Source organism: Electrona antarctica, assembly GCF_951216825.1.
Source record: "Electrona antarctica genome assembly, chromosome: 6".
Lineage (NCBI taxonomy): Eukaryota > Metazoa > Chordata > Actinopteri > Myctophiformes > Myctophidae > Electrona > Electrona antarctica.
In genome coordinates this window covers 14,082,300-14,109,163 of record NC_136811.1, presented here as the reverse complement: position 1 = coordinate 14,109,163, position 26,864 = coordinate 14,082,300, and the positions used below count along the sequence as shown (strand labels likewise).

Sequence of the window (26,864 nt, the reverse complement as noted above, 5' to 3'; positions counted from 1 at the left end):
CTAGATCAGGGGTTTTCAACAGGGGGTCTGTGAAGTCATTGCATGTGGTCCCTGACCCTGGAGACCAAGAAATTCAACAGAAAAAGGGAGTTACAATCTCAGCGCACCAGATTGTCTGGTTGAGTCATTATTATTAGGAAATGATTAGTAGTCAATGGACCATTGGTTGAGAAACAGTGGGATGCATAGCAAGTGTTACAATACAAAAGCACTATTCTAATCTTATCCCATATCAGTGGTCCCCAGGTTGATTCTAAATCAGGGTGGTGGTCCCTCGTTCACAATCAGTTGAAAACCCCATGTTCTAGATCGTATATTTCCGCTATTTGGGGGGGGAAAAAAGGAAACATTTAGAATTTTTTAATGTGGTTAACATGTTTTTAATTAAATTGTTAAATTGTGATATTATCAAACATAAATATCAAACATAGTCCACATTTCCCAAAAGGAAACGCCATGTGTTTAATTCATTCGGACCAGAAGCAGCAGGGATAAAACATATCCCCAAAGGCCATAGAAATGAACGACCAGAGGGGGGATATCAAAAGCAGAGGCGTGATTTCCTCTTTGATCCCCCCCAGCGAATAGAACCCTGCACTCAACATATAGGGTCATTTCATGGTAATGCAAAGTTCCAAGTCCGTGTGCAAAACTGTTGCACAGAATGCACAATTATTGTTCTACAGCAGATGAGGCAATGATTTGCAATAAAATTACATTTTGAGCTATGAAAAATATACATAGGAATTTGAGAACTAAAAAGGAGCAAGCATGAAACAAATCCACACATTTATCCTTTGTGGATTTCTTTTTTTATTATTTCATTTTTTTTATATTTTTTTCCATTTTACTTTTCAAATGTGAATGTTGTCACAGTTAACACCACACAAAATTTTACCTTACCCAATAAAAGAGATATTTCTTTTTCGTTGATATATAAAATAAACGATAAATTCATTAAACTAAATTAAAATAAACAGCATGAAGCATGTCATTGAGTCCCTGTTGGGCTTCTTTTTTCCACGTCATTCATTCATTGAAATAATTGTCTTTGTTTTTCTTTAAAGTAGCGTAGTTCTTTCCTTTCCTTGAAGGAAAAAAGGCTGAAATGAGAGGGACAGTGGTGCCGAGGGATGTTCCTATGTATCAGGGATCCCTGTGTGTGTGTGAGTGTGTGACGAGTGAGAAACAAAACAAAATACTAATGCTTTCGATTAATACAAAAATTAATGTGTGAAACATGATTGGCAGAGAAATGCGAGACCATTCTAACACCTCATTTGAAATCCTGACGTTACGTGTGAGCGACGACAAAATAAAATAAAAAAGCTGAATGAAACAAAATCAGGTTCGCTAAAAAAAGACAGGCCACAGAGATGTGGGAAACGGATACATACAGTACAGTACATACATATACACATGGAAACAGGCATTTGCGCTACGGCGGATTGGGCCTACACGCAAATAAGCGTCATAGTCTCATTCATAACGTTATGCTCCGTCATACGACGTTGTCGCGTGCCAAACGGAGCACATCTGCAAGATCTACAGGAGCTTGTAGATGTGCTCCTTTCGTCGGGAGACGAAATATAAATCAGGCTTCAGTCGCTTGTGTACACCCCTCCCGTGCCAGGGCATCGGCGGCAGAGGGTACTAGCTTCTCCATTGTCCGATTTCTACGGCAATCAGGCAAAAAAAAAGAGAGAGAGAGAAAAATAAGATTTTTAAAAACGTTTGATTTAAATGGCTTTGCATTTGATTTGACCTTCATCCTCGCTTTACTCTTTGCCAGACGTGGAGAAGAAAATAAATTACGTTTAAGATTAAATAAAAAATAAAAATGTGAAAGTGATCGTGTCTGAAAATGTTAATACGTGTTCTTTTTTTCTTTTCTTTTCTCTGTCCCGTCCCGCTTCCTTATTTCAGTCCAGACATCAGTCAGGAGTTCATGTATTAGAAAGAAAGAATCCTTGCGCTCGGTTCTCAGTGTTTCTTGTCGTTGTAAGACAACTGGGTTTGTAATAAGACAAACCCAGTGGCAGAGGCAGGAAGGAGAGCGTTTGTGTCCGTTTCAATTTTCGTGTAGTGCGGCGGTTCTAAAAGTGTGGTCCAGGGACCCTCATGGTTCCTTGAGGGGGTTCCAAATGGACCCTTACAGGTCTGCAACTCTGAGAGTGCACAAATGGAAATTTGGCTCCATTTGTTCACTCTCATAGTTATGGGGGTCCTTGCAATTAAAATGTTTGAGAGCAACTGGTATAGTGGCTATGACGTGTCCCTCTCCGTCCGTCCTGCAGCTCTCTCTCTTTCAGTGCAGTGACATCAGAACAGTGACACTTAAATGTTGCGAATTCTCGCAGAACGCTTCATCTCAGATGGGACCGGAACAAAGGAAGAGCAAAAACAGAAAACAACCACACACCCAGAAACACAACATGAAGAAACCAGGGGGGGGGGGGGGGGGGGGGGGGGGGGGGGGGGAGGGGAAAAATAAACAAAACAATAAATAGATTTTTCCACTCTGAAATGTGGGAAATGAAATGAAAAGGGAACCAAATATGAGTATTTTGTGTTTTGTTTTGTTCGTTTAGTTTTTTTCTTTGTTTTTAATTGAAATTCTTCGGAACTGAAAAACAATTGTAATGCTTTCTGAGAGAAAGAAAAAAGAAAGAAAAAAAATGAAAATGTAATTTTTGATTTTTGTTTTCCTTTTAAATATAGAGATGTAAGCGCATTTCTTTCTTTTTTTGGACACATAAATTGTTTGTGTAGAGGAGAGCACAGGTCGAGGGGGGTAATCACGGGAGAGATGGAAATGGCGCTTGGGTGGGGGGAGGGGGGGGTGAAAACATCCTCAGAGAAGAAACGGATTCGTGCTCGCTCCCGTCGTCCCCCCGACCGCGCCTCCGGTGGCTCCCATCACCCCTCCCACTCCCGATGGACCCCCCAAAATCAGCTGAGGGGGCGGTGCCCCTCCTACAGGCCCCATGAACAGAGACGAGCCTGGGGGACCCATGGGCGAGAGCCCACCGTAGGGCATTCCCATGGGGCTGGCCTGCATCATGCCCAGGCCCATTCCTGGAGCGCCCATGCCTATGCCCATGGGACCCATGGCATAAGGGGGCACAGGGCTGGTGCGGAGCCCGCTAAGGCCCAGTGATGACGGCTGAGGTGAGATGGATGGCATGGGGGTGGCCACGCCGAACGGGTTGGAAGAGGCCGGGGGCGTCGGCGAAACGCCCCTACTGGAGATGGTGCTGCCCGGAGTCACTGCCATGCAAGGGACAGGAGATGAGCCTGGAGGGGAGGGAGTGGAGGTTAGTGCTGTGGGATCTCAAAGTCGGACTGCAATGGCTTTTGGGGGCATTTTATTTTGAAGTTTCAGTTTGAAACCGAAGCCTGTATGTTTCTGAACCAATCAGAGTTGCCCATCCCTTCAGGCTATGGGACGTTAGAATTTCACCCGTGTGAAGTAGCGCTATTGTTTGTCTACAAGTGAGAGAGACATCCAGCCAAGCATGTTTGATACCTACTACGTGGCTAATTTCTAACCTATAATGATTTCAGATAGACATATTTTAGAATCCTGTTTAGGTTTAAAATGAGTAATACACTGTCTGGATGTCATCAAATGTGTCAAATTGTCAATTTCCTATTTCAGTAGACTGTAGGCTTTTGAAAAGCCTGAAACTAAGTTTCTAACTATTTAGTTTCACTTAATTATTCCTGTGAGTCTTTTCAAAACTGCTTTTAACCCATTTAGACCTGAGGCCGATTAAAAAAAAAGGAAACGCAGTATAAATCCTAACCTAAGTTTTCAGAACATCTATTTATTGGGGGTCCATGTCCTAATGGATATCAAACTGGGGGTCCTTGTAATTCGAAAGGTTGAGAATCACTGGCCTTAGCCCAACACTGCCAACTGACCAGTGTTGATTTTGACAGCAAATTTTCATTTAGTTTTAGGCACAGTCTTTTGGATAAAATTCCGTTTAGTTTTAGTCATATTTTAGTCTTGTCTATTAGTCTCTCCCCAACATTTTAGTCTAGCTTTGATTTGTTGACACAATTGTCAATATATTTATTCTTAGATTTAGTCATCGTAGCTTAGTTTTTATTTGTTTTAGTCAGTGAAAAAAGGTAGTCGACAAACATTTTTCGTCATAGTCTTAGGGCAGATTCACTCTGAGCCAGTTTGATTCAAACTGTTCCCGAATACGATTGCCTGGTCCCCGATGGCCATGATTGACATTGGCCTTGATTCTTCCGCACCCGAGTACACTTCATTCAACTGTATTCAATGCTTTCACATTGCAGCGATCCGTATCCGATTACACTTCAATCGGTCCCGAGACTACCTCCATGCGGTCCCGGGAACGTTAGGGTGATCCACTCTGGGGACCGGTACGCAGCATTCACACTACCGCAACATCTGCCAAGTGGCCCCGAGTGTGCACCCGGGACCATAGTGTGAATCTGCCCTTAGTCGACGAAATCAACACCGCCAACTGACCTGTGTTCTGGAGGAAAGGGTTGTGTGCGGAGGAGGAAGAGATGATGGAGGGCGGTGGAGGCTGTTTGGGCTTGGGTTTAGACGACAACAGGGAGTCCAGGTCCACCAGCGCCGCGTTGGGGCCCAGGAACGACTCCGGGGTCTTGCGGACGGGAAGCGACGATCCCAAGGAGGACAGGTCGAAGGGCACCGGGGAGCCCGTGCTGTCCGCCGCCGTCGCCGACGATCCCCGTCGATCTGCGTCTCCTGAGGGGGACACAATTAGAGGTGGTAGATTTTAATGAAATAATAATCATTATCAAGAAGAAGAAAAAAAGAGATCCCTATTTTTACACTACATTTTTACACCCAAAAGCTCCATTTGTCACTGTGGTGTCACTCATATTGGACTGGCCTTTGTCTGTTTTTGTATATGGATAGTTGTATCACCACTTTAACAACCTGCTCAGGGAGGGACTACAGATGAAAATTTGCTTCTGGCTAACTCTGGCCCATTTACATGGATGTGAAAACGGACTTGTTGATTAATGTGCATTGTCATAGAGCGATAGACGAGAGATAGATAGAGGGATAGATAAATAAATAAACGTACCGTACTTAAATTCTATCATTTACACACCCCATGAAGATAAGGTTTGTCGCATTCCCATGCCAAAAATTTGATGACTCAATTGCAGGTCAATTTAGTGGTTTAGTGGACTAAGAGTTGTATTCAATTATAAACTTGTGTTGATTAGTAAAATTAAAATTATAATAATTTGATTAATTGAAAAATAATCAATACAATTACCGCTAAGAATATAATCAATGGCATGGACAGAAATAACATGGACACAGGCATAAAGACATTTGCACACATGGACTCTCCATAATGATGAACTACTTTCCACAAAATGGGCCTACAAGGTAACAATACAAAATTGTATCCAAGGATAACACTGAGGATTATGGGTCCATGTGGTTCTATTTGTAAACAAACACTGAGTAGTAGCTATTGGAGTGTAAAGACATAAATAAATAAATGGTCATCTGTTGCCTAATATCAAACTGGGGATCCATGAAATTAAAAGGTTCAGAATCACTGAACTAACCCAAATGTCAAATTATTTTTCCAGTCCAACTCATGTCTCGTTGTGTTGTCATCATTGCTGCTACACTGCCAAATAAACTAAAGTCACGCTGTAAAAAGGGGGAGGGATCTTTAAATGTGTGTATGAGCAAAAATAACAGATCCGCAAGCTAACAACCTGTAACACCACGCGCGGTAAGCTATGTTCTCTTTTGCGAGTATTATGTAGACATTAAAGGTGGTTGCACACCGGCCACGTTTTTCGGAAAACCGATGGAGAAACGCCGCTAAAAATCCGATTTGCATCCGATTCGCGCCCGGTGTGTGGAGACCTTAATAGTTCGCAATTTAATATGGTCATATTGTTTAGTTTAGTTTATTTGATCATCTTTCAGTTTCAAATAAAATGTTTCAACAATGAATGTAAGCTGTTACATGAAGGTGATCAAAGGGAATAGGCAGAAGCTGAAAGCTTAAAAAAAAAAAAAAAAAAAAAAAAAAAAGGCAGAAGCTGAAACCTTATAAATGGCAATCCTACTTACAACAGAACATAATTCGTAATACTCATAGTTATCAGATTCACAAAACATAAGTCCGATACGAGAAATCAATCCTTGCACACCCCTAGTTGGTGTTTGAGTTTGTTTATTGTCACAGAGTCGAGTGAAATACTAAGATGGCAATTGTGGGGAAAGGGGAATATGTTTTCCAGTCAGAAAACAATCATTTTGTAGCCTACCCTCAGTAGAGAATGAAACAAAAGAGAAGTCATTGCCAGTTAGAAGTGTACCGTGCGTGTGTTGATGAGCCACTGCAAGCGCTTGGGTCACAGAATACAATTAGTCACCGATTTCGTACAGCCGCCATTAGTCACACTGATGGAGGATGAAATGAGGACAGAAGACAACTGCTGGTTCAGGCACATGACAAATCTATGGCTGTCTGCCATGTGTGAACTTCTAACTTTTAACATCAATAGTGTTTTTGTGTGGGATTCCATCATGATGAAACATTTATATTAATTATGTGCATTGAACAATGAGTACACTAATCAGTGTGTGTGTGTGCGTGCGTGCGTGCGTGCGTGCGTGTGTGTGTGTGTGTGTGTGTGTGTGTGTGTGTGTGTGTGTGTGTGTCTGTCTGTCCATATACTGTAGCCTTGTAAGTGTGAATGTACCTGTGCCGTTAGTGTGTGTCAGACTCCAGATGTCTGAGGTGAGAGGGTCAGAGGCAAGGATGACCCCGTCCCCTGACCAGGGGTCTACTGGCCCCCCTGAGGAGGAGGTGCTGGGGGGCACTGGGGGGCCCCAGGGGTCAGCACTTGGGGGGGTCACAGCTACATGAGGAGGGGAGGGGAGGGGAGGAGGAGACGCAGGAGGGGAGGGGAGGGGAGGGGAGGATTAACAGAACACCTTACAGGTACAATTCATGGTACACAAAATGGAACAGGAGGCATGGCGTGGCTGGACTTCTCTCTCTCCCCGTCTCTCTCTCTCTCCAACCAACCTCTCCTTCATTGAATCTCGACCCAAAAAAAATCATCGTTTTCAGGTTGGCCTACAAAGGCAAATGTGTGACTTACAAAAATGTAAATGGACTAGGGTTTGGATTTCATAAAAATCGGCAAAAAGCTAGTGTACTGAGTGACGGAACCCAACAACACAGGAAGGTCAAATCTGAATTCATTTATGGGGTTTCCAGACCCAGCCAGGCAGTCAAAATCTCTTTGCCATAGCTGGGTGTAATAAAGCAGAGGTTCTCAGAGTGGGCCTGGGGACCCCCCAGGGGTCCTTGAGGGGGTTCCAGGGGTTCCCCAGCTAAATGTGTTAACATCCAAATCCGTTTAACTCATTGACTCATTGAAAATAGCCAATCTACAGGCTCACAACGTGGCACATTGTTAGCTTGTAGAGCTGCTATTTTCAAGAAATCTTAAAAATAATTAAAATATTTTTTCAGATGGGCCTCCACGCCCCCAACAGACATATTAATTTGGGGGTCGTTGACATGAAAAGGTTTGCGAACCAGTGTAATAAAGAACAAGGCACAAGAGGGCAAGGGGAGAGAGAGATACAGCTACAGTCAGTCCTGATTGGAAACAAGAGGACAAAAGCCCCTGGTTTAGACAAGGAGGGAAGAATGGAGTCAGCATGCTTGCTTTCCTCGGGATGAGAGCTTCAGAGAGGATGCTACGACATGACAGCATGGAGACATGACAGAGAATGACCGGGGGAAATAATAAGGTAATAAAAGGTATGGGGAATTATGGCTATGAAATAGAATCTTATTTTACTTTTCAAGAGTCGGTGGTCACCATTACTGCTGATGATTAATGACGATGCGAGCAACAAAACTGTATAACCTTTTATTTTTATTTGATCAGCATGCCGACTATTTTCACTGAAACGTTCTCATGCTAATTTATGCTCCATCATAAGTGGTTTCAAAGTGGTTTCAGTGGTTGTGTTTCTTTCCAAATTTGCTCTACCCTCACTTTCTGATATCTCACAATGTGGCCTGATTGGCTAGACTTGAGAAGTTACCATTGGACCTGCGGTGGAAAAGTGTGACGTTGCAGGTTCGAAACCCTCTTGGCGGATGTTGTCCCGCCATTCTATCCAGCTAGCATCGATTTGCTTTACTCTCCAACAAAGCAGAAAACAGGCGACCTGTAAAAAGCTCACGTTCAAGAAGAGAGAAAGCAGACAGCCCGCTGACCTGAGGACCCCCAGGGATCTACGTGGTTAACTCTGTGGGCTCCCTCTCCCCAGGGATCTGGGGGATGGGCTATCGTGGGTGGGGCGCCCCCGCCCCAGGGGTCCGGGATGGGCGGGGACGTGGGCGAGGCTGCCCCCCAGGGGTCTGTGCTGGCTGGGCCCCAGGGGCCGGAGACAGAGGGGGCGACGGGGACTGTGGGTGGTGGCGAAGGGCCCGCTGAGCCCCCCGAGGCAGCGGCGGCGGCGCCCCACGGGTCAACGACGCCCAGCTCCATCAGAGCACCCCCCTGGATAGGAGTACAATGTGCACCGTTTATTCACATTCACTACCGGAGACAGACAGATTACACACTACAGTACTAGCACAATACAAATACATATTACACATGCACAGCTAATTAAACACTGGGGTCACTATAGAGGGTATGAGCATGCATACAGTGAGTGGCAAAGTGAGTTTAACGTCGTTTAACGCAATCAGATAGGACTTTTCTGTTTGGATGCACGGGCTGTCAAGGCCAGAAAGTAGTTTTTTGCCACTTTTTTTGCCACACACTGTAGGCCTTTCTGCATAACTTCCGGGTATGATGATGATGTCACGCGCATAGCATCTAGTTCTAAAGGGGAAATGCAGAATGATGTAAGAGGCAGAAAGTAAGGAAGGAGAAAGGATGTGAAACTAACACACAGTGATTAGTGAGAAGTAAACATACAGTATAACAAACTAATACTCTGACTAGGGGTGCAACAGTTAATCCAACTAAACAGTTTAAAGACGTAGGGAAATGAAGAAAAAAAATGTTTCCCACACTTTTAGAGCTATGCCAGAACAATGGGAAAATCCTGCCCATCTCTCTCTGACAAACTCAACGCATGCATCGGGCACGCGCATGTAGCGGAGCTACGTCCCATCCCCTCAAAAATAGCAAATAGCATGAAACACATCTGAAAACGTACTTGTATACTAAGGCATTTTCATAAATATTTTATTGCCTCTTTCATCCAAATTATTATTACATTGCAGACTTTATTTGTCTTATTTTCTTTTTTTATTTGACTATTTACAGTATAGTTCAATGTCAATAGACCGTTTATCCTCATGGCTGTATTTTATCTTGGTATTGTAAAGAACTTTGTAACAACGTTTCGAATAAGGCTTTAGAAATAAAGCTAATTATATTATTTTATTCTTCGCAGGGCAACTGTGACGTGCAAAAATAGTGAAAATGGCATTGCGATGTGCTGTGAGCTTGTAGATCTGCCATTTCATTATTTTTGATTCGCCTGCACGTTCGATTAACCCATTTAGACCTGAGGACGCATCTGTGTCATATTATAGCTTTTAACCCATTCTGGGCGGGAACCCCTTTTGGTGTTTTAACTAAGCATTATGTTATACTTTAGCTATTGAAAAATAGCAGATCTACAAGCTCATAGCGCGCCACCGAGTGGCGCGCTATGAACTTGTAGGTCTGCTATTTTTGAAAAATCGTAAAAATGCGGCACAAATCTTGGAATATATATTCTTTCAGAGCGAACGTTTTTTTTTTTTTTCGACGTCAGGCCTGAATGGATTAACTGTGGAACCCCCAGTAGTAACCCCACGTACTGCATGCACACACTCACTCACCTCCTCAGGCGCCTTGGCCGCCAACTTGGCCCTCCTGCTCTCCTCCAGCGCCATCTGCAATCTCAGGTCATCACCTCGACGCAGTCGCTCCTCCTGCCAATCACACAGACATGATGTCATCAAAACGAGACAGATACAGGGAGATCCTCAGAGAGCACGCCAGGCGGCCAAAAAGAAAGAAGATTCAGGGAGAGTTCACGATCAGTCACCCATCTTAAAGTCTGAAACTTTAAGGATGGAAGAAAGAAAAAAAGAGTGAACTGCCAGCTCTCAAATCCTGACTAGTCGGTTCACTTCCATTCATAAAAAGCAGGAGTAAGAAGCCTTTCCCCACCTTTCATTGTACTCAAGGTCTCCCTCTCCTTAACCCCAACTAAAGGAATTACCTAATCGAACTCGTCGTTTTTTATAATTGCCAATCCAAATTCAGCCGTTATGCTAATGAATCCTCGCCACACATTTTTGTGTTGCCAGTGCCAAAGCTGTTGTATCCTACTGGCTCACCTGCCAGCGAGGAGCCCACCACAAGGAGGCTAAGGGATAATAACTCGGGACTCTGGCTACAGAATATAACGGTCGGGCTCAACTAATGTACACGCTGCCCTTATAGCCAGTGTTGATTTAGTTGACTAAAAGACAATGTTCGTCGACTACCTTTTTTTCACTGACGAAAACTAAATGGAAACTAATTTAGACGATGGCATCGAGACCCACCAAAATGCATTTTAGTCGACTAAATCAACTGTAGATTTAGTCGACTAAAATCTTATGATATTTTGTCTACTCCCGAATATTTGACGATGGGACCCTCAGATTGAAACTAACACTGACTAACACTAAAACATTCCAGGTGACTAAAATGTGACTGAAACTAAATGAAAACTATTGAAGAGACTATGACTAAAACTAAAATCAAAATTTGCTGCCAAAACCAACACTGCTTATAGCGCCCCCTGCAGGTTCTCCCCCTGCGTCCTGTACATGACCCAATGGGAGATCACAACAACAGGTTGAGTACAAGTCAGGTCGTTTCTGTGGCCTATAATTTGAGGCATGCTGTCAGGAGTAATCATGGGGAGGAAAAGAGGTAAATAGCTTACAAATTACTCAGTCTTCAGTTTGGTCAATTATGGTCATGCACAATTTGGACTGAATACACTGCTAACAAAGGACTGAAGAACAAAGTGTGTTCCATTACAATGCTCTTTGAGTGTAAATACACTGTAGGAAGGTGAAGGATTATGGGTAGCGTGGTAAATTTCCAGAGAATTACAGTGCGCAGTCGAAAGAGCAACTTAATGGAAAAGGTCAAATGATGAAAGGGAAAACAATGAAACACATTAATTCTATCTTTGATTGGTTGATACTTGATGATGCGCTGCCTGACAGGATTCCAATTGGCAGACAGATAAGATAGGTGACGGCTGGTTGGCCCGGCGGGTTGGCCACGCCCTACGACCCCCTGACCTTTTGGTGTATCTCCTTGCTGAGTGTGAGCGCATAGCGGAGCTCTGCGTCCTCCAGAGGGGCCACGCTAGTCTGGGGGAGGTCAGGGGTCAGATGGTGAATGCAAAGCCCAGTGGGTAATGCAGTAAATATAACAAGCTCACACAGACACCACCCTCTCTGTGTAGCTCAAGTTCATGAGAACTACAAATCACAGCTTGGTCCTAAGGAAGTGGCTGCCATAATCCGTTATAGGGCTGCACAATACATTTTGTTCTTGAATCATAAAAGTGGTTGGTTAAATCCTGTTAGATGTTAGCTGTGGTATATTATTAACCACATATCATGGATATGGAGTCCAAGACTCCAAGTAAGGTCTTTGTACTATTCAATATCATTCCACAGTTAAGGAAAATAATAAATAAAAAAACGTGGAGGTCATGCTGAAGTTCACACACAAAATGACAACTTTTAAGGTGACTGTCCCAATAAATAAACCATGAGCTTAGTGTGCTCACAAGACTTTGTATTATCAATATTTTAAAGACAATACAATGTGCTACAGAATAGATTTAGACCCCTACACATTGTAACTTACACAGATTTGTGTTAAAACAATACTGCAATAGCACATTTTTGTAGGTAATATTGTGCAGCCCTACTACCAGTTGGACTCTGGCCCTGACTGTGCTCTGATAGGCTGTTTTGTGCTACCTGTTCCGCCTCTTCTTTGCTCATGGCCAATGCCAGTTGCAGCTGCAGATCCTCCTCTCCGGAGCTCTGTGGCCAGGCCTGCTCCGGGTCCGCCCCTCCAGACTGGGAACCCTGCGACAGGCTGCCCCCGAGGCCAGGAGCTGTGGGCGCCGAGGATGCTGGGGGAAGCAAAGAAAGCCCACATCGTCGCTGTCAGGCAAAATACATATATCTCCGTATTTAAACTCTGTTGTTTGCAATAAATCAGTTGTTTTCAACCTTTTTACAATTACAATTTAGGCATTTAGCAGACGCTCTTAATCCAGAGCGATTTACAATAAGCAAGCAAAAAGCATGGCAATGCATCACCTGCATAAAAAGTAGTTCTATATAATGAAAATATAATGAAACTATACATATAAACTATACTATACTATAAAGTGCTATGACTACATAAAAAGCAATTCTAGTGCTGTCTACATAACATGCTATAAGTCTGTATAAAAAGCTATCTAAATCAACATAAAGTGCTATCTAAGGGGCTAGGGTAAGTGCTACGGGCCATGATGGAGTCTGAAAGGGTGGGTTTTCAGACTACGGCGGAAGATTGGGAGTGAGGCTGCAGTTCTGACTGTGATGGGAAGTGCATTCCATAGTTTTGGAGCTAGAAGGGAGAAGAGTTTGGGACGTGTGGAGCGTTGTCCCGGCGTTTTTAGTGAAGGTACTTCCAGCTTCCCTGCGTTGGCTGATCTGAGTGCGTGGGAGGGTTTCTAGGGTTCGATCATACTTGCAAGATATGGGGGAGCCATACCTTTGGTTGCTTTGAATGCCAGCATCAGAGTTTTGTATTCTGTGCGGGCAGCGACCGGGAGCCAATGGAGGGAGCGGAGAAGGGGGGAGACGTGTGAGAATTTTGGCTGGTTGAAGACCAAGCGAGCTGCAGCATTTTGGATCAAGGACCATTATTTATTTCGGCATTTGAGCCACAGACCACCATTTGATGAGATTTAACCTATCAGATCCAAAACGTAGAATATTTTGTTATTGTTGGATAAGAAGATAACAGGCAAATGTCGATCAAAATAACAATTATTCTACATTCTCTAATTGTGTAAATGAGGTCTGCAGATAACAATAATTTAACTCCTGAGAGCGTAAAATAAAAATAAAATGGACCTGTATGGGTCCATTTGGTTTCATTTTACGCTCTCAAGAGTTAAAGACCTAATAAGGGTCCATTTCATTTTGTTACCCAACTCTCCATCATTTAGCTGGGGACCACCTGGAATCCCCTCAAGGACCACTGGTTGAGAACCATTTAGCTGGGGACCACCTGGAATCCCCTCAAGGACCACTGGTTGAGAACCATTTAGCTGGGGACCACCCGGAACGCCCTCAACTCAAGGACCACTGGTTGAGAACCATTTAGCTGGGGACCACCTGGAATCCCCTCAAGGACCACTGGTTAAGAACCACTGCAATAAATAAATGCACTACTTCGTCGTACGAGAGTGTCCCACAGAGCCTATCTACAAGCTCGGGTCACGTTGTGAGCTTGAAAGTGAAAAATGTTCGAAAGTGAAAATGGAAGTGGTTAGTTCTGTCTGCGGGTTTGATACACATTTAACAAATGAAAATTGCAAGAGCTTGTGACTAAACAATAACTACACTGGGCCCATTGGAACAGGTTCTCAAACTGAAAACGATTTTGGATGTACTACAAGATAACTACAACAGCCATGATATACACAAACACATCATATTCCCTATAAAGGGCACTCTATGTGGAGGATTACTTAGTGAACACAAAATATAACAAAACATTCCAGACACTATATTTCTTTTGGCACATTGTATGATAGGTGTATATAGGGTTTGTGATAGTGCCCATCGGTTGTACTCTGCACTGTGGGATCAGTCCACTATAGCCACAAAGTGGGGTCCGCAACGCATAGCCAGGGGGTCCGCGGAATAATTCAGATTTATTTTTATGCTGTACAATTACAATAGTTTATCTAATTGAAAAGTGTGCTGTCAGGTTCTGTACACAATCAATTTAAATAAAATGACTATGATTCATATTGTATTCTACAATACGAATCATGTGCCAATAGTCATTTTATTCAATCAGTGGTTTCCATTTATGACTATGAATGATTTTGATGTAAAAGTTTTTAATACAAATAGTTCCAATGGCATCTAAATGTACACGTGGTTGTAAGTATATGCTTATCAGTGTTGCGAGGATGAGGGGTATTTGGAAAAATTATGATTTTGGGCACAGCCTACGAGTGTTATGCACATATTTGGGAGCAGTAGTGTTTTTTAACAACAATATACTATACGTCACATAAACCCGCCACAACGTGTCTGACATGATGCATTGTGAGCTTGTAGATCGGTTATTTCTGCATAATGTTCACCTATTATGACGTTCCTGTGGTTAAATAAGTCCTAATTGTCCTTCACAGTGATGCAACGTGTGGGGACGTCTGTGGTTCTGTGTGTTTGCAACGGTGACTTTGTGCCGCTAGGGGGAGGTCTAGCACTTAGTGTTGTGTTTTCCTTTATGCGCGTGGCAGAGCAAAGAAGAGAACATAATGTTATGCTTAATCACTGGCGCAAAAAATTTAATACTCAAGTAAAGCAAAAGCACCTATCAAAATTGTACACGTACTCTTTCCACCACTGTGTTTAATTGATGTTAATGTGATATCCTGCTGCAGTGTTAAAGTTGCCTACCGGTACATTGAAACTATTGTCATAACAACTACAGTACATCACTGTTGGGGGACAACATGTTTACTATTTTTGTGTTACTGTTAGCAGAGTCTATACTTTAGCATACACCAATACTTGAAACTAAAATGCATTCTAACTTGCTCCTGGGTCTTTGGATTGCAACTGGATCGTGCTACACGGAAATAATTCAGGTGTAAGTGAACCCAGTGTTGCAATGAAGATCGGTTTACCCAAACCATGTCCAAAGTCGGATATATGCACATCCGCATTTGAATAATGATTTAAAAACGATAAATAAAAAAAGTCTTGAATACACATACGTACTGTATGTGTATTCAAGACTTTTTTTATTTATCGTTTTTTATTTATCCCAACTACTGTATGCAAGAAAAAGGTGTCAGGCAATTTAGATCGTAATTTAAACTAGTGGGGATTTGTTTTAATGAGTATCTAATGAGATTTCAACAAGTATACTGGAGACAGGTGTTAACACTGGTGTAACTGTAGCCTATGAGAAAAGTCCTCTTTTCTTGGGCTGTATAGGTAGACCTTTATGGGTCAAATTCAGTTTCACCCAGCGGATGGCTTAGTGGTCTCCTGCCCTGATGACATTTTTTAACCAACCTGAAAATGTATTTTCTGTTTACTAATATGAACGCAGTGGTCTCTCTCACCACTGGAGGTCTGTGCCATCTTCTCTTTGGTTTTGAGGGCATGGATCCTCTCCTCTCGTAGTCTCTCCTCGTCCTTCAGCAGCGTCACCAGCTGTTTGGCTTTCTCTCGCACGTTCACCCCCTGGACAGAGAGCACACGTGATGAAGGACAATCCAACGCACAGGAGTTTATTTCATTTATTTGAAGGAAAACGTTTGGAAACCGTGTATGTCTAAAACCGTTACTTGGGCGGGGACCTGTGTTCTAATGCAATGGTTCTCAAAGTTTTACATTTCAAGGTCTACTCTCAACTCTTGACAGTATACAAATGGAACCAAATGGACCCGTTATTTGTATACTGTCAGAGTTACAGACTTGTAAGGGACCCCCCTCCTAAAAGGAGGGGGGTCCCTAGAATCCAATTTGAGAACCACTGTTTTAACGAATCCAATGTAGTTATTCATGTAGTCACAAGCCTTTCATTACTTTCCATTGATTCAGTGTTTAAAAACCCACATAATTTACGGAATTTAGTAAACAGTAGTGAAAGTAGCCAATCTACTAGCTAACAATGTGAAGTGTGAGCTTGTAGATGGGTTATGTTCGTGACCATTGCACGACACTCTATACTAGTACGACGTAGAGAGAGCATTATTGATTCACAAAAAAAACTGCGATACAAGGTTTCTGTCCGATAGTAACAAAATGACAAACACAATTGTACCCGTTCTTTGTCTTTTTCGTGTGCAGATAACCCCATTTGGCAGTGTAGTAATTGTTACCACTTTGGCACGTAGCCTCGGTGATAACAACAACCAATAAGGAAATGTATCAGTGGCCACTTTCATTGTTGTATTTGTACAAGAGCTCAGACAGAGACATTGTAAAAGCAACCTTGAATGAGCCACGACTGCGGCATGTTTGACAATGTGGGCCTGTGCTCTTTGCTCAGTCATTGTGTGTGTGTGTGTGTGTGTGTGTGTGTGTGTACCTGGTCTTTGCCATCTCTGTCTATGTACTGGAAGTCCTTGAGCGTCTGGACTGCGTAGATATTTTCTCGACACTGCTGTGCGACCCGCTCTGAGCCCGTCTTAATCAGGTATTCCATAAGTGTCATAGCCTGCTCCCAAACACACCCCAAACACAAAGCAGTGAACAACAGACATTATAATGTTCAACGGTCATGAAATTAATTCACAAGTGGCAAAAATGTAACCCATTTTGACCTGAGATCAGATTCTAAAAATGTCTTCTACATCCTGACACCAAAAGGGGTTCCCGCCCAAAATGGGTTAAATTAATATAAGACATATACCGAGACTGCCGGGATTGTTTAATTACCTTTGGAGCATAACGCCAAAGTATTTGAGCCTTAGATCCATGAAAATCCGCTTGAAAACACTCAATGATTTGTTATTGAGCCGACAAAAAGGCCACTTCCGTGATCCGGGTCATATACAAAGAGCAAAGCGAGCTAAGATTGTCCCTATACCCTTGTTCACTTTGCATTAGACTCAGTTTCCCAGAAGCCCTTGCAAGCCGGCGGTTGGTTGATTTCCGGTTACGCCATCATAACGCGTCCGCCTTGTCACCAGGTCCGTGACAAATCCACTATTTCTTTTAAATTATTACAAAACACCGACCCAAAATACCATTAAGTAGTTCTGTAATACACGTCACGTGCAGATAGGCTACATGCGTGTGCACCACCCAACTGATCGCCATACCACTTTAGGAGACAGGTTCTTTAAACCTGCTTTCGCCTTTATTTTATATATTTTATGGAGGGACAGATAGTAGGCTGACAGGAAATGGGGAGAGAGATGGGGGGAAAGACATGCAGTAAAGGCCGTCGGGATCTGGAGTCGAACCCGCGGCACACTGCCAGACTGGATTACCAGCCAAGGTGCCTGGACCACTGAGCCATGGCCCAGGCCTAAACCACACAGTTGCACAGCACTGTTCCTGCGCCCTATATAAATGCACCATTTACCATTATCTTTCTCCTGACTCACACTCTCCAGGTTCACTATTGCATACACACCTTATATACATGTCTCCAGTTCTTGCCGTGGTCGTTGAGACGTTTCCACACCATGCTCATGATCTCAGAGAAGGCCACAACGTTGTAAGTCAGATCTGCAATTTCTGACATCAGAGAGCTGCTGGGGCCCCATGGGTCGTTAGATGTTGCCTCTCGAACCTGGACAGCACAGCCAGGGACACATGCATTGCTCAGTCAATATTATTCTAAAGCAAGTCATAAATGTCCCATAAAAGGACATTTAATTTGCAGGTAAACAGCGGGGATAAACTTTCATCACTTCCTATCCATGACAGAAGCCATTTGGTGGACGCTTTAACTACTTTCAGACTGGTGTCCCTGTTGTGGTAATAAGGCAGATATTTTGTTACAAATCGTACACACGCTGAGCCATCGATACCGATATTCTATTGCCAAAAATCAATGAGAACACAGGCTGGAGAGAGAAATAGACACACAGACTTCACTGCAAAGTTGAAATGTTACACTGCTCCGTTTATACATTTTGTTTACTATAGTTAGGCTATGTCCTTAACTGTAAATGTACGGTCTGTTTTATTTGACACTTGCTTTGGCAATGGAAATGTATGCTTTCCAAAGTTTCCTTGCCAATAACGCCTCTTTGTATTTAATTTAATTGAACTGAACTGAGAGAGGGGGGGGGGGGGGACAGATAGAAAGAGAGGCATAAGAGGGAGAGAGGAGGAGAGATAAAGACAGAGTCATGGTGTGATAAATAGATAACGCGATTAGATTATGTGCAGACATAAAGGGGGAGTGGAGGGGAGTCTTTTGCATTCCAATAGTTTCATTAAAGTAAATATCCTGGATGTGGGAGTTCACATACATTGTTCTACACCGTTTTGTACAGTGACACATATAATGCTGAATTAACTGAATCTATGTACTTCGTCATACAGTGGTATCACCTGCCAAACAATATTGTCAATCCACCAGCTTGAGATGCAACAAACAGCGAGCTTGCAGATCGGTTATTTCGGACGACTGCGGCGAGCGGCGCCGACACGCAGCGGAGTATAAATCAGCCGTTATTGTTGTTGTTCTCTCATCCAAATCATTTTGGGGACTTTGTTGTGCTCGGTTAATTTCTTTCTAGGGTTTGTTTAAAGGTTTTTTTTTTCAAAGCTTTTCATCTCGTACTATTTACTAAACATGTTTTTCTCGCGCTCTCTGTCTCTCACTCTCTTTTCATTCCTGTGGTTTGTAATCACTCTGCTTCCACGGTTTATCCTTGTGCAAACAAACCCAACTATGCACCACTGCTACAAGGTGGTATCAGGGAGTGGGGCCGCTACGCTACTGGGCGTCAGGTGTGCTGGTTAAAGCCTCATTTGTACTTGGTTGCATCCTGGTGTTGCGTGCAGCAAATAGCAGATAAGACATCTGCAGCTACATTTGATAATACAGCATCACAATCATATTAACCCCTTTTAGCCATATTTTATACGTTGGCTATTCAAAAATAGCAGATGTACAAGCTCACAAAATATATAATAAAAAGGAAAATATTGAAATTTACACAAATCTCTTTTGGGGGCACCTGGCTGCCACAAAACATATTGAAAAAGGGGGTCTGTGGCTAAATGTGTGGCAATTTGAGGATCCTTGATATGAATAAGTAGCACTACGATAAGGGAAGACAGCTACAACCTTGATTTCAGCCTCTGAGTAGTTGTGGACGATGTTCTTCACTTGTCGCCGTAGCGATGAGGTCGACATGGCAACCGCCTGGCTGTCGGGTTCGCTGTAATCTGACGGGGGGGACGGGGGGGTGGGTACAGAGTTGTTGTAAAACATAGTTAATACAGTACAAAGCAAATAACCACAGGGCAAAGAACACTGTTAATGCTAACAGAGGGCTGCAGACAGAGGTGGTTGGTGCAGAGAGAGAGAGAGAGAGAGAGAGAGAGAGAGGGAGGGAGAGGGAGAGAGAGAGGAGATAGAAAAGGAGAGAAGACTGGCTGTAGAAGTGAAAAAGAAAGAGTGGGAGTTGGCAACAAAAGGAGACCTTGAGAGACAATGAATGGCTGTGTGTGTGTGTGTGTGTGTGTGTGTGTGTGTGTGTGTGTGTGTGTGTGTGTGTGTGTGTGTGTGTGTGTGTGTGTGTGTGTGTGTGTGTGTGTGTGAGAGATGTGAAAAACAGCAGGCTCTGCAGATCATCAAACTCAAACACATACAGTACTTGGCATCAAGAGAGGCTCAGAGCAAGAGAGAGTGCCATGCACACCTGTTACACACAAGAGCGATGCGGGGCGAGGGGGGCTTCTCTCCTCTCCTCTCCTCTCCTGGGCGTCTCTCAGCCTCTATTGTCCGAGCTCCACTCGTTCACGGAGTGCTCTGTCTCAGCCGGTTTCTCCCCGTGGCGACATTGGGACGCAGAAGCTCAGGTTTATTGGGACAAAACTGTTGAGAGTTGAGACACATTGAGACGTCAAGTCAATGAGGCTGAAAATGGCTGTGCTGTGTAAATAGCAAATTGCACACAAAAAACACTTGTTGCTTGAACCACTTGTTACGAAGCAGTGTTCTATGATATTTAATGTAGGACTACCATGCATAGGTAAAGCCCAAATCACACAATGGGTCGAGTCGCAACAAAACGGTTTTAGCGTTTGTCCCAGCGGTCTGTGATGTCCTGTTGCGAGTAGACGCAAGTAGACCCAAGTGATTAAATTAGTTCAATTCAATGGTTGCTTGCAACTACATGAGTCTTCATGAGTCTACTAACAGCCGTTTGGTTGCAAGGAGGAGGATGTGGTTCTTGTTCATTGCCACACACACTTAATTGCTGCACTGAAACATGCAACATCCTCATATTCAAGTGAATGTTAGTAAAATACTAGCCGCAATTTGCAACTCTAGATTCTTTTATAATGGGATGAATCTAGAGTTGCAATACCCTCCATTGACTCCCCACTCATCCAATTTGGTTTGTGATCTGCTTGTCTTAAACAACGTTAAACTCACCAACATTGCAGCTGTAGTCCAAGCTTGAATTATCCTCTTTCAATCTGCCGAGCTTGTTTTTCATAAAAATCTCCCGTAGACATGTTATGAGCTACTTTCTGTCAAGAAATTCTGTGCAGGTGATTCTTTTTCTAGGTGCTGGAGTTTGGAGATTGAAAGAGGATAATTCAAGCTTGGACTACAGCTGCAATGTTTGTGAGTTTAACGTTGTTTAAGACAAGCAGATCACAAACCAAATTGGATGAGTGGGGAGTCAATGGAGGGTATTGCAACTCTAGATTCATCCCATTGTAAAAAAAAGTTGCAAATTTGCAAATTGCAAATTGCGGCTAGTAAAATACTACATCCATGATCTCAAAGTGAGTGTGAACAGGACAACTTGTCCATGCTCAGACGTCTCTTTAGATAAAGCCAGTATAAACAAATTCACAGAGAGCAGAAATCTCATAAAATCAAAACACACCCATGAGGTGCAGCACCCATGTGTGAAGGAAGACATGTCAAACTAATATGAGACCAAGTAGCATTGCATAACACGTGGTGATAACCGATCCAAAAGTCAGCTCTGAGACTCCAAAGACACTGTACCAAAGTTCAGATACGCCTCCTCTGTTACTGTTGCAGATAAGGGACACGCTTGAGCCGCGTTGCCTACAAGCGGCCAAAATAAAATAGCCAGGCTATTTTCACATTTTTGCAAATGTTCAGTGTTCACATACGGCAATGACATGTCCAAAATAGGGATGACGGGTTGAAAGTGGCTAACCCCGTTACTGGCATGTCTTGGTTGACTCATTGACCCAAATCTCTCTCAAATTCAATCCTGAAAGACATCTATGAAAACAATAGGTCAAATATCACGACCCACTTGGTCTTACATGTCTTAGTAAAAGATTAACCACTTAACATACTTAAAATACTAAAATACTTAGTTTACCAAGTGTTAGTTAGTTTTACTAAGTATTCTGTTTCCCCAGAATAGAAATGCTAGGGTCCAACTCAGCAGTGTCCATTCATATATATTCTAGTCGCAACAAGCTACATAGAGTGTCCATAACCTCCAAGTTGCATTTCCCTCCATTGACTTTCATGAAACAGAAAATGCTTTTCTTATTGTATTAAACAACCATAAACTGACCAATATTGCACCTGGACAGTTTGGTTTATCCTTGGTTTCTCTGAAGGCTGTGAATGAAAAATGAATCCACCTATGACACGTTATGGGCAAATTTCTGTTTCTAGGGAGCGCTCGTTAACAGAACGTCCTGCATATGCAATGTTGCAGGACAGTCAATGGAGATAATTGCAACTTGGAGGTTATATCCAAGTAGTTGCTTTCGTCTCATTACTTAATACTTTACTGAATTATTTGACACACTAATGACAAACCAAGAAACACTTTAAAACTTTCAAATATCCACACAGAAATGTACATTTAAACACAGCACACATATGATACATGATATTACATGACACAGCATAGACTATAGTACACTATACACACTATATGCACCCATTAACCAAATGTACACACCCATTATATAAGCATGCAAAATACATACTTACAGACTGCGCAGTGCAAACATACATATATGGATCATATTATTTAGAAGTAGGACCTATGTACACAGCACCTTCGAGCACCACCAAAATGTGTTATGACTAATATTAATTATTTTCTATGAATGCATACTGCTATCTTTAATTACTTTTGCGCTTATTGGTGTTACATAAAACCAAATAATCGTACTGTACAGTACATGTGTATATGTTGTACAATACAATGCAATGTTGAACCTTGAACATGAAAAACAAACAGCACTGTGACGGTTGTCTTAAGTCAAGACAACATGCAACAAGTCATGACTAGTGACTGCCTGGTGATTTCACGTTAGCCAAGTTGGCTACATATATAGTTGAGCAATATCAATATATACGTTCACACGCCCAGACAGACAGTGACTCATAAAACACATGAATATCTAAGGGCACAAACCAACTAGTTAGTATAACAGTATGTAAAACAGTGGGCACTAAACAAAGTCTAGCACGTTCTCTCCTATCACCAGCAGAGAGATAAACAACACCCCATGAACAAGAGACCCCCGCCCAGTTAGCCTGCCAAAAGCTAATGTTAGATACAGATAGACAGAGAGCAGCTTTCTGTCACAAAGTTAGCAGACAGGAGGAGGCTGGCCCGGCGAAACTAGCAAGTCAGCAACCCGACAATTAAACACAGCGTTTATTAAGTCATAATGTCTAAAAAACACAAAAAATGAAAACACAATAACTGCCAACTGTACGTGCAGCAATCAGAGTATATAACGCTTTAGCAGCGACTTTTTGAGCAATTAAGACAGGAACGTTACAGCATGTTACCATTCAGCTGTCATGTGGAAATGACAGATATAGCGTTATAGCGTGCAACTCCTCCATTCTCAGCCCAGAGACGTAATACAGTATTTACAACACATCCTCCAGACCAGGGTGGAGGAGAGAGAGAGAGAGAGAGAGAGAGAGAGAGAAGGGCTGGGCACACACAAAGTACATGTACAAGTGGAAGTAACGTTACTTGGAAAGCACACTAAACACTGAGGCCAACAACAAACACCAGCTGTCGCTATACTCGTTTCGTTTCCCCAGCAGCACAGAATTAAAGCAACATGAAGCCATTCGTGGAGGTTTTTTTTTTACCTGTCAACGTGAACCACAGAATCAATCACTTTGCTAACGTTCATAGAGAGGCTGAGAGCAGCCCTGCTAACGCTGCCTGCAACTAACCGCACCAAGGATGCCACGGCTACGTCACTAAAAACGAAAGAGTGTGTGTGTGTGTGTACTGTAGTTCCGGTTAATTTCAGGCCGTATGCAATGAGAGGTGCAATGCTGCCCTCCACTGGCTACACATATTGATTGATTGATTGATTGATTGATTGATTGATTGATTGATTGATTGATTGATTGGATTGAAATATTTATTAACAGTTTGTAGAATAACAGTACATCTCAAGCACAACTCAATACAAAAACTGTTAACTGTGAGTGGACGACCCAATAAAGCACTACACCTTGTTAATTTCATCATAACATTTGGACATACACTTCTATATAGCCAAAAACAGGAAATCATCATAACTGTTACCGTTACTGTGCATCCCAGATGAGAGCAGAGTTGTTCTATTCCAGTGGTTTTCAACACTTTTCATATCAAGGCCCACTATTCATTTAATTTGTCATTTGAACCACAGACCACCATTCAATGAGATTTAGCCTCGCAGACCCCAAAACTAAAGAATATTTTGTCATTGGATAAGATTTTGTCCACAATTCCATGCTGTGTTGATTTTGAGAGAGATAACAGGCAAACGTTGATCGAAATACAAAATATTTTACATTCTCTAATTGTGTGGACTTCTTGTAAATTAAGTGATGCAGATGTTTAACAATAATCTAACTCTTGAGAGCGTAAAATGAAACCAAACCATTTGGTTTTATTTTCAAAGATCCCGGACCACTGGTTGAAAACCATTGCAATAATAGCTCAAATTCATCTGAGACAAAACAGACATAACGGCAGTCTGAACAAGGTGGACTATCTAGGTGAACAAGGTGGACCCTCTTGTAAACTATTTAAGTGTAGTGCTGTATTGGGTCGTCCACTCACAGTTAACAGTTTTTGTATTGATCGTGCTTGAAATGTACTGTAATTCTGCAAACTGTTATACTTCAATCAATCAATCTACAAGCAGCAAGCACACAATCTGTCACACAATGATGCAATAATGATACATGTGTTGATGTGTAGATATGCTATTTTATTTGTGTTATTTTCGAACATGTGTTTGATAACATTTCATATCATGTAAATTATCAGCGATGACAACTTCACGGTTTTCGTTCATGCCAATGAAGGAATCTGGAGAAAAAAATCTGTTAGATACGGCGCTCGTTTGTGACGTCACGGTCGCCTCCTTGGTAACTTGGTCCTAGGTTGCCTTCTAGCAGTTAGCAGGCTAGTTGATGCTAACCATCAAGCAGCAACAAAACGTTTACTGTCGGATCCTAGAAGCCCACACAGCGACGCTCCCTGCGCGAGAGCAAAGCGGAACCTCTACTTGCGAATTACGAGCGACAGCGTCGCCTCAGCGTCCACACGTAACATAATAAATGTTTAAATGAAGTGTGTACTGACCCTGTTGTAGCTTGAATGGTACGAGGAGGAGGAGATGGCCGAACTTCCGCTTCCGTTTCTGTGCAAGACATGACCCCAGAGCAGAAACATTGCACACACTGTACTGTACTGTACTGTACTGTACTGTACTGTACTGTACTGTACTGTACTGTACTGTACTGTACTGTACTGTACTGTACTGTGGTTCTCCAACTTCTTCCCCAAAATTGTGTATTCGCTGCGGACCGCAGCAAAAAAAAAAAAAAAAAAGCAGATCTACAAGCTTGCAATTAATGTTTGATTGATTGATTGATTGAAGAATTTATTAACAGTTTGCAGAATTACAGTACATTTCAAGCACAAACTCAATACAAAGGCTGTTAACTGTGAGTGGACGACCCAATTAAGCATTACACTTGTTTCCAACAGGGTCCACCATGTTCAAATCATCAAAACATTTAGAGACGTACAAATAGACACTTCTATAGACAGAACAGGAATTCATCAAAAAGGAGGTAAAAAGGGAAAATAAATATATACAGTGAGGGGAAAAAAGGGGGGGGCGGGGTCAACCTGTTAAGCAAAAATAGTCAATATACAGTAGGCTGCTATATACAGTGGGAAGTAATTAAACTGCATGGTTTTTATGCTATTTTTGCTGGGGACCCCCTAGAACCCCCTCAACAAGACCCCTGGGCCCCGGACCCCACTTGAGAAACACTGTCAATGTCTGGTCTTGGGGACCAAACCACACAAGTTGAGGACATAAAATATAAGGCCTGAACAACCACACACACACACACACACACACACACACACACACACACACTACTAGCCTACAATAGTTATAGTTGGCAATGTTCTGCAAACTATTAACACTGTTCTGATTAGAATCTTCTCAAATGTAAATCAACTTTAAGATTCCTTCAGACATGCAACTCGATATGTTGGTCTGCAATCGCATAATGGATATTGTATAGGTTATCCATTAAATTAGAATAATTTTCATTTCTCATCATGTTTTGTATTATAGCCTTATGACCAGAATCAGTTCGCATGGACCACATAATCCCAATATCCCTTGGTCGTCAGTTCAATTGATTTTAGTTGTATTCTCAAGAAGTTACACTTTATATAACAGAGCAGAGATCCAACATTCCATTCAGTACTATTATGGAGACCTGGGTAGCCAGGAGGGACGAGATCTTGCATATCACTCAAAGAAAAGTCAAAAGAAACAAAAAATGCCTAAAAATGATCAAAAGAAAATCTCTACAAAGATTATTTACCTACTTATCCTCTTCGTCCCGGTTAGGGCATAAGTCACAATCATAGGCTACACTGCCAGTCTGCCACTGAAGCCTGTCTCGTGCTTTGGCCTGTCCCAGGAAAGACCCATCTCCTTCAGTTCCAACATCAGTCCTTCACCAGGTGTTCTTTGGTCTGCTGCTCTTTTTCCCCCAATTGGGGTCCATCTCGAGGCAACTTTGGGTAACTTTCGTTAGGCATCCTCTCCTGAACACATGACCGAGCCATCTTAACCTGCATTTCTTTATCTCAGGGTGGTCTTCTTGTAAAGTTCCTAATTTGAGATCTTATTTGGCCAAAAGATGATGCATTTTCTGATAGAAGCTCAAGCTATTCTGGAAGACATCAACATTTCTCATATCCTGTTTTGTTACTCTCCAGCACCATACAGCAGGACAGCCTGATCTTAGTTTTGAGGTTATAATAAATTGTTTGGACTTCCAGATGTTGCGAAGTTGGCTGAAAGCAACTCTTGCTTGCTTTGTTGATCTAAGATTGAGAGTCACTAATTAAATATCTGGCTTTAAACTCTTATATCATTACAGACAGATATTGTCCTTGTATGTGCTATTCAGAACACAGCAATATTATAATATATTATTTGGCTTAGTTTCCTGCTGACCACAGTGGTCCGTGTGGGAGTGCTGCATACATTTTCAGAGCAAAGAATCAAGGTTTTAAAGAAAAAAAATACCATGTCTTTTTTCGTTAACATGTATTTGTTAATAAAGTATTAAAATAAAGTATTAATGTAACGTTATATAATTTGTCAATTATTTGGGGGCACACCTGCAATACTCTCACAGCCCACCAGTGGGCCCTGGCCCACAGGTTTGTTTTTCCCACTGGGATTTCCAGAAGCAGGCACTGTCTCTCCAGACATACTGTA

General features: G+C 42.4%; 1 protein-coding gene across 3 annotated transcripts; it reads right to left on the bottom strand.

Annotated features, from left to right (window-relative positions):
- Positions 1-370: 370 nt before the first annotated feature.
- epn1a (epsin 1a) lies at positions 371-24,737 on the bottom strand. Of its 3 annotated transcripts, none has more exons than XM_079504267.1 (12): positions 24,689-24,737; positions 19,757-19,932; positions 19,180-19,280; positions 17,509-17,667; positions 16,456-16,584; positions 15,485-15,605; positions 12,090-12,247; positions 9,930-10,022; positions 8,301-8,586; positions 6,760-6,918; positions 4,514-4,759; positions 371-3,297 (listed from the first exon to the last, which is right to left on the bottom strand). In XM_079504267.1, the coding sequence occupies exons 3-12, from the start codon at positions 19,246-19,248 to the stop codon at positions 2,855-2,857; spliced, it is 1,863 nt and encodes a 620-aa protein (XP_079360393.1). In that variant the 5' UTR covers positions 19,249-19,280; positions 19,757-19,932; positions 24,689-24,737; the 3' UTR covers positions 371-2,854. The 3 variants fall into 3 exon arrangements, with proteins under 3 accessions (XP_079360393.1, XP_079360392.1, XP_079360394.1); XM_079504266.1 differs by lacking the exon at positions 24,689-24,737 and adding an exon at positions 23,191-23,298; XM_079504268.1 differs by lacking the exon at positions 24,689-24,737 and adding an exon at positions 23,191-23,298 and having other exon boundaries at positions 19,768-19,932.
- Between the last annotated feature and the right edge of the window lie 2,127 nt (positions 24,738-26,864).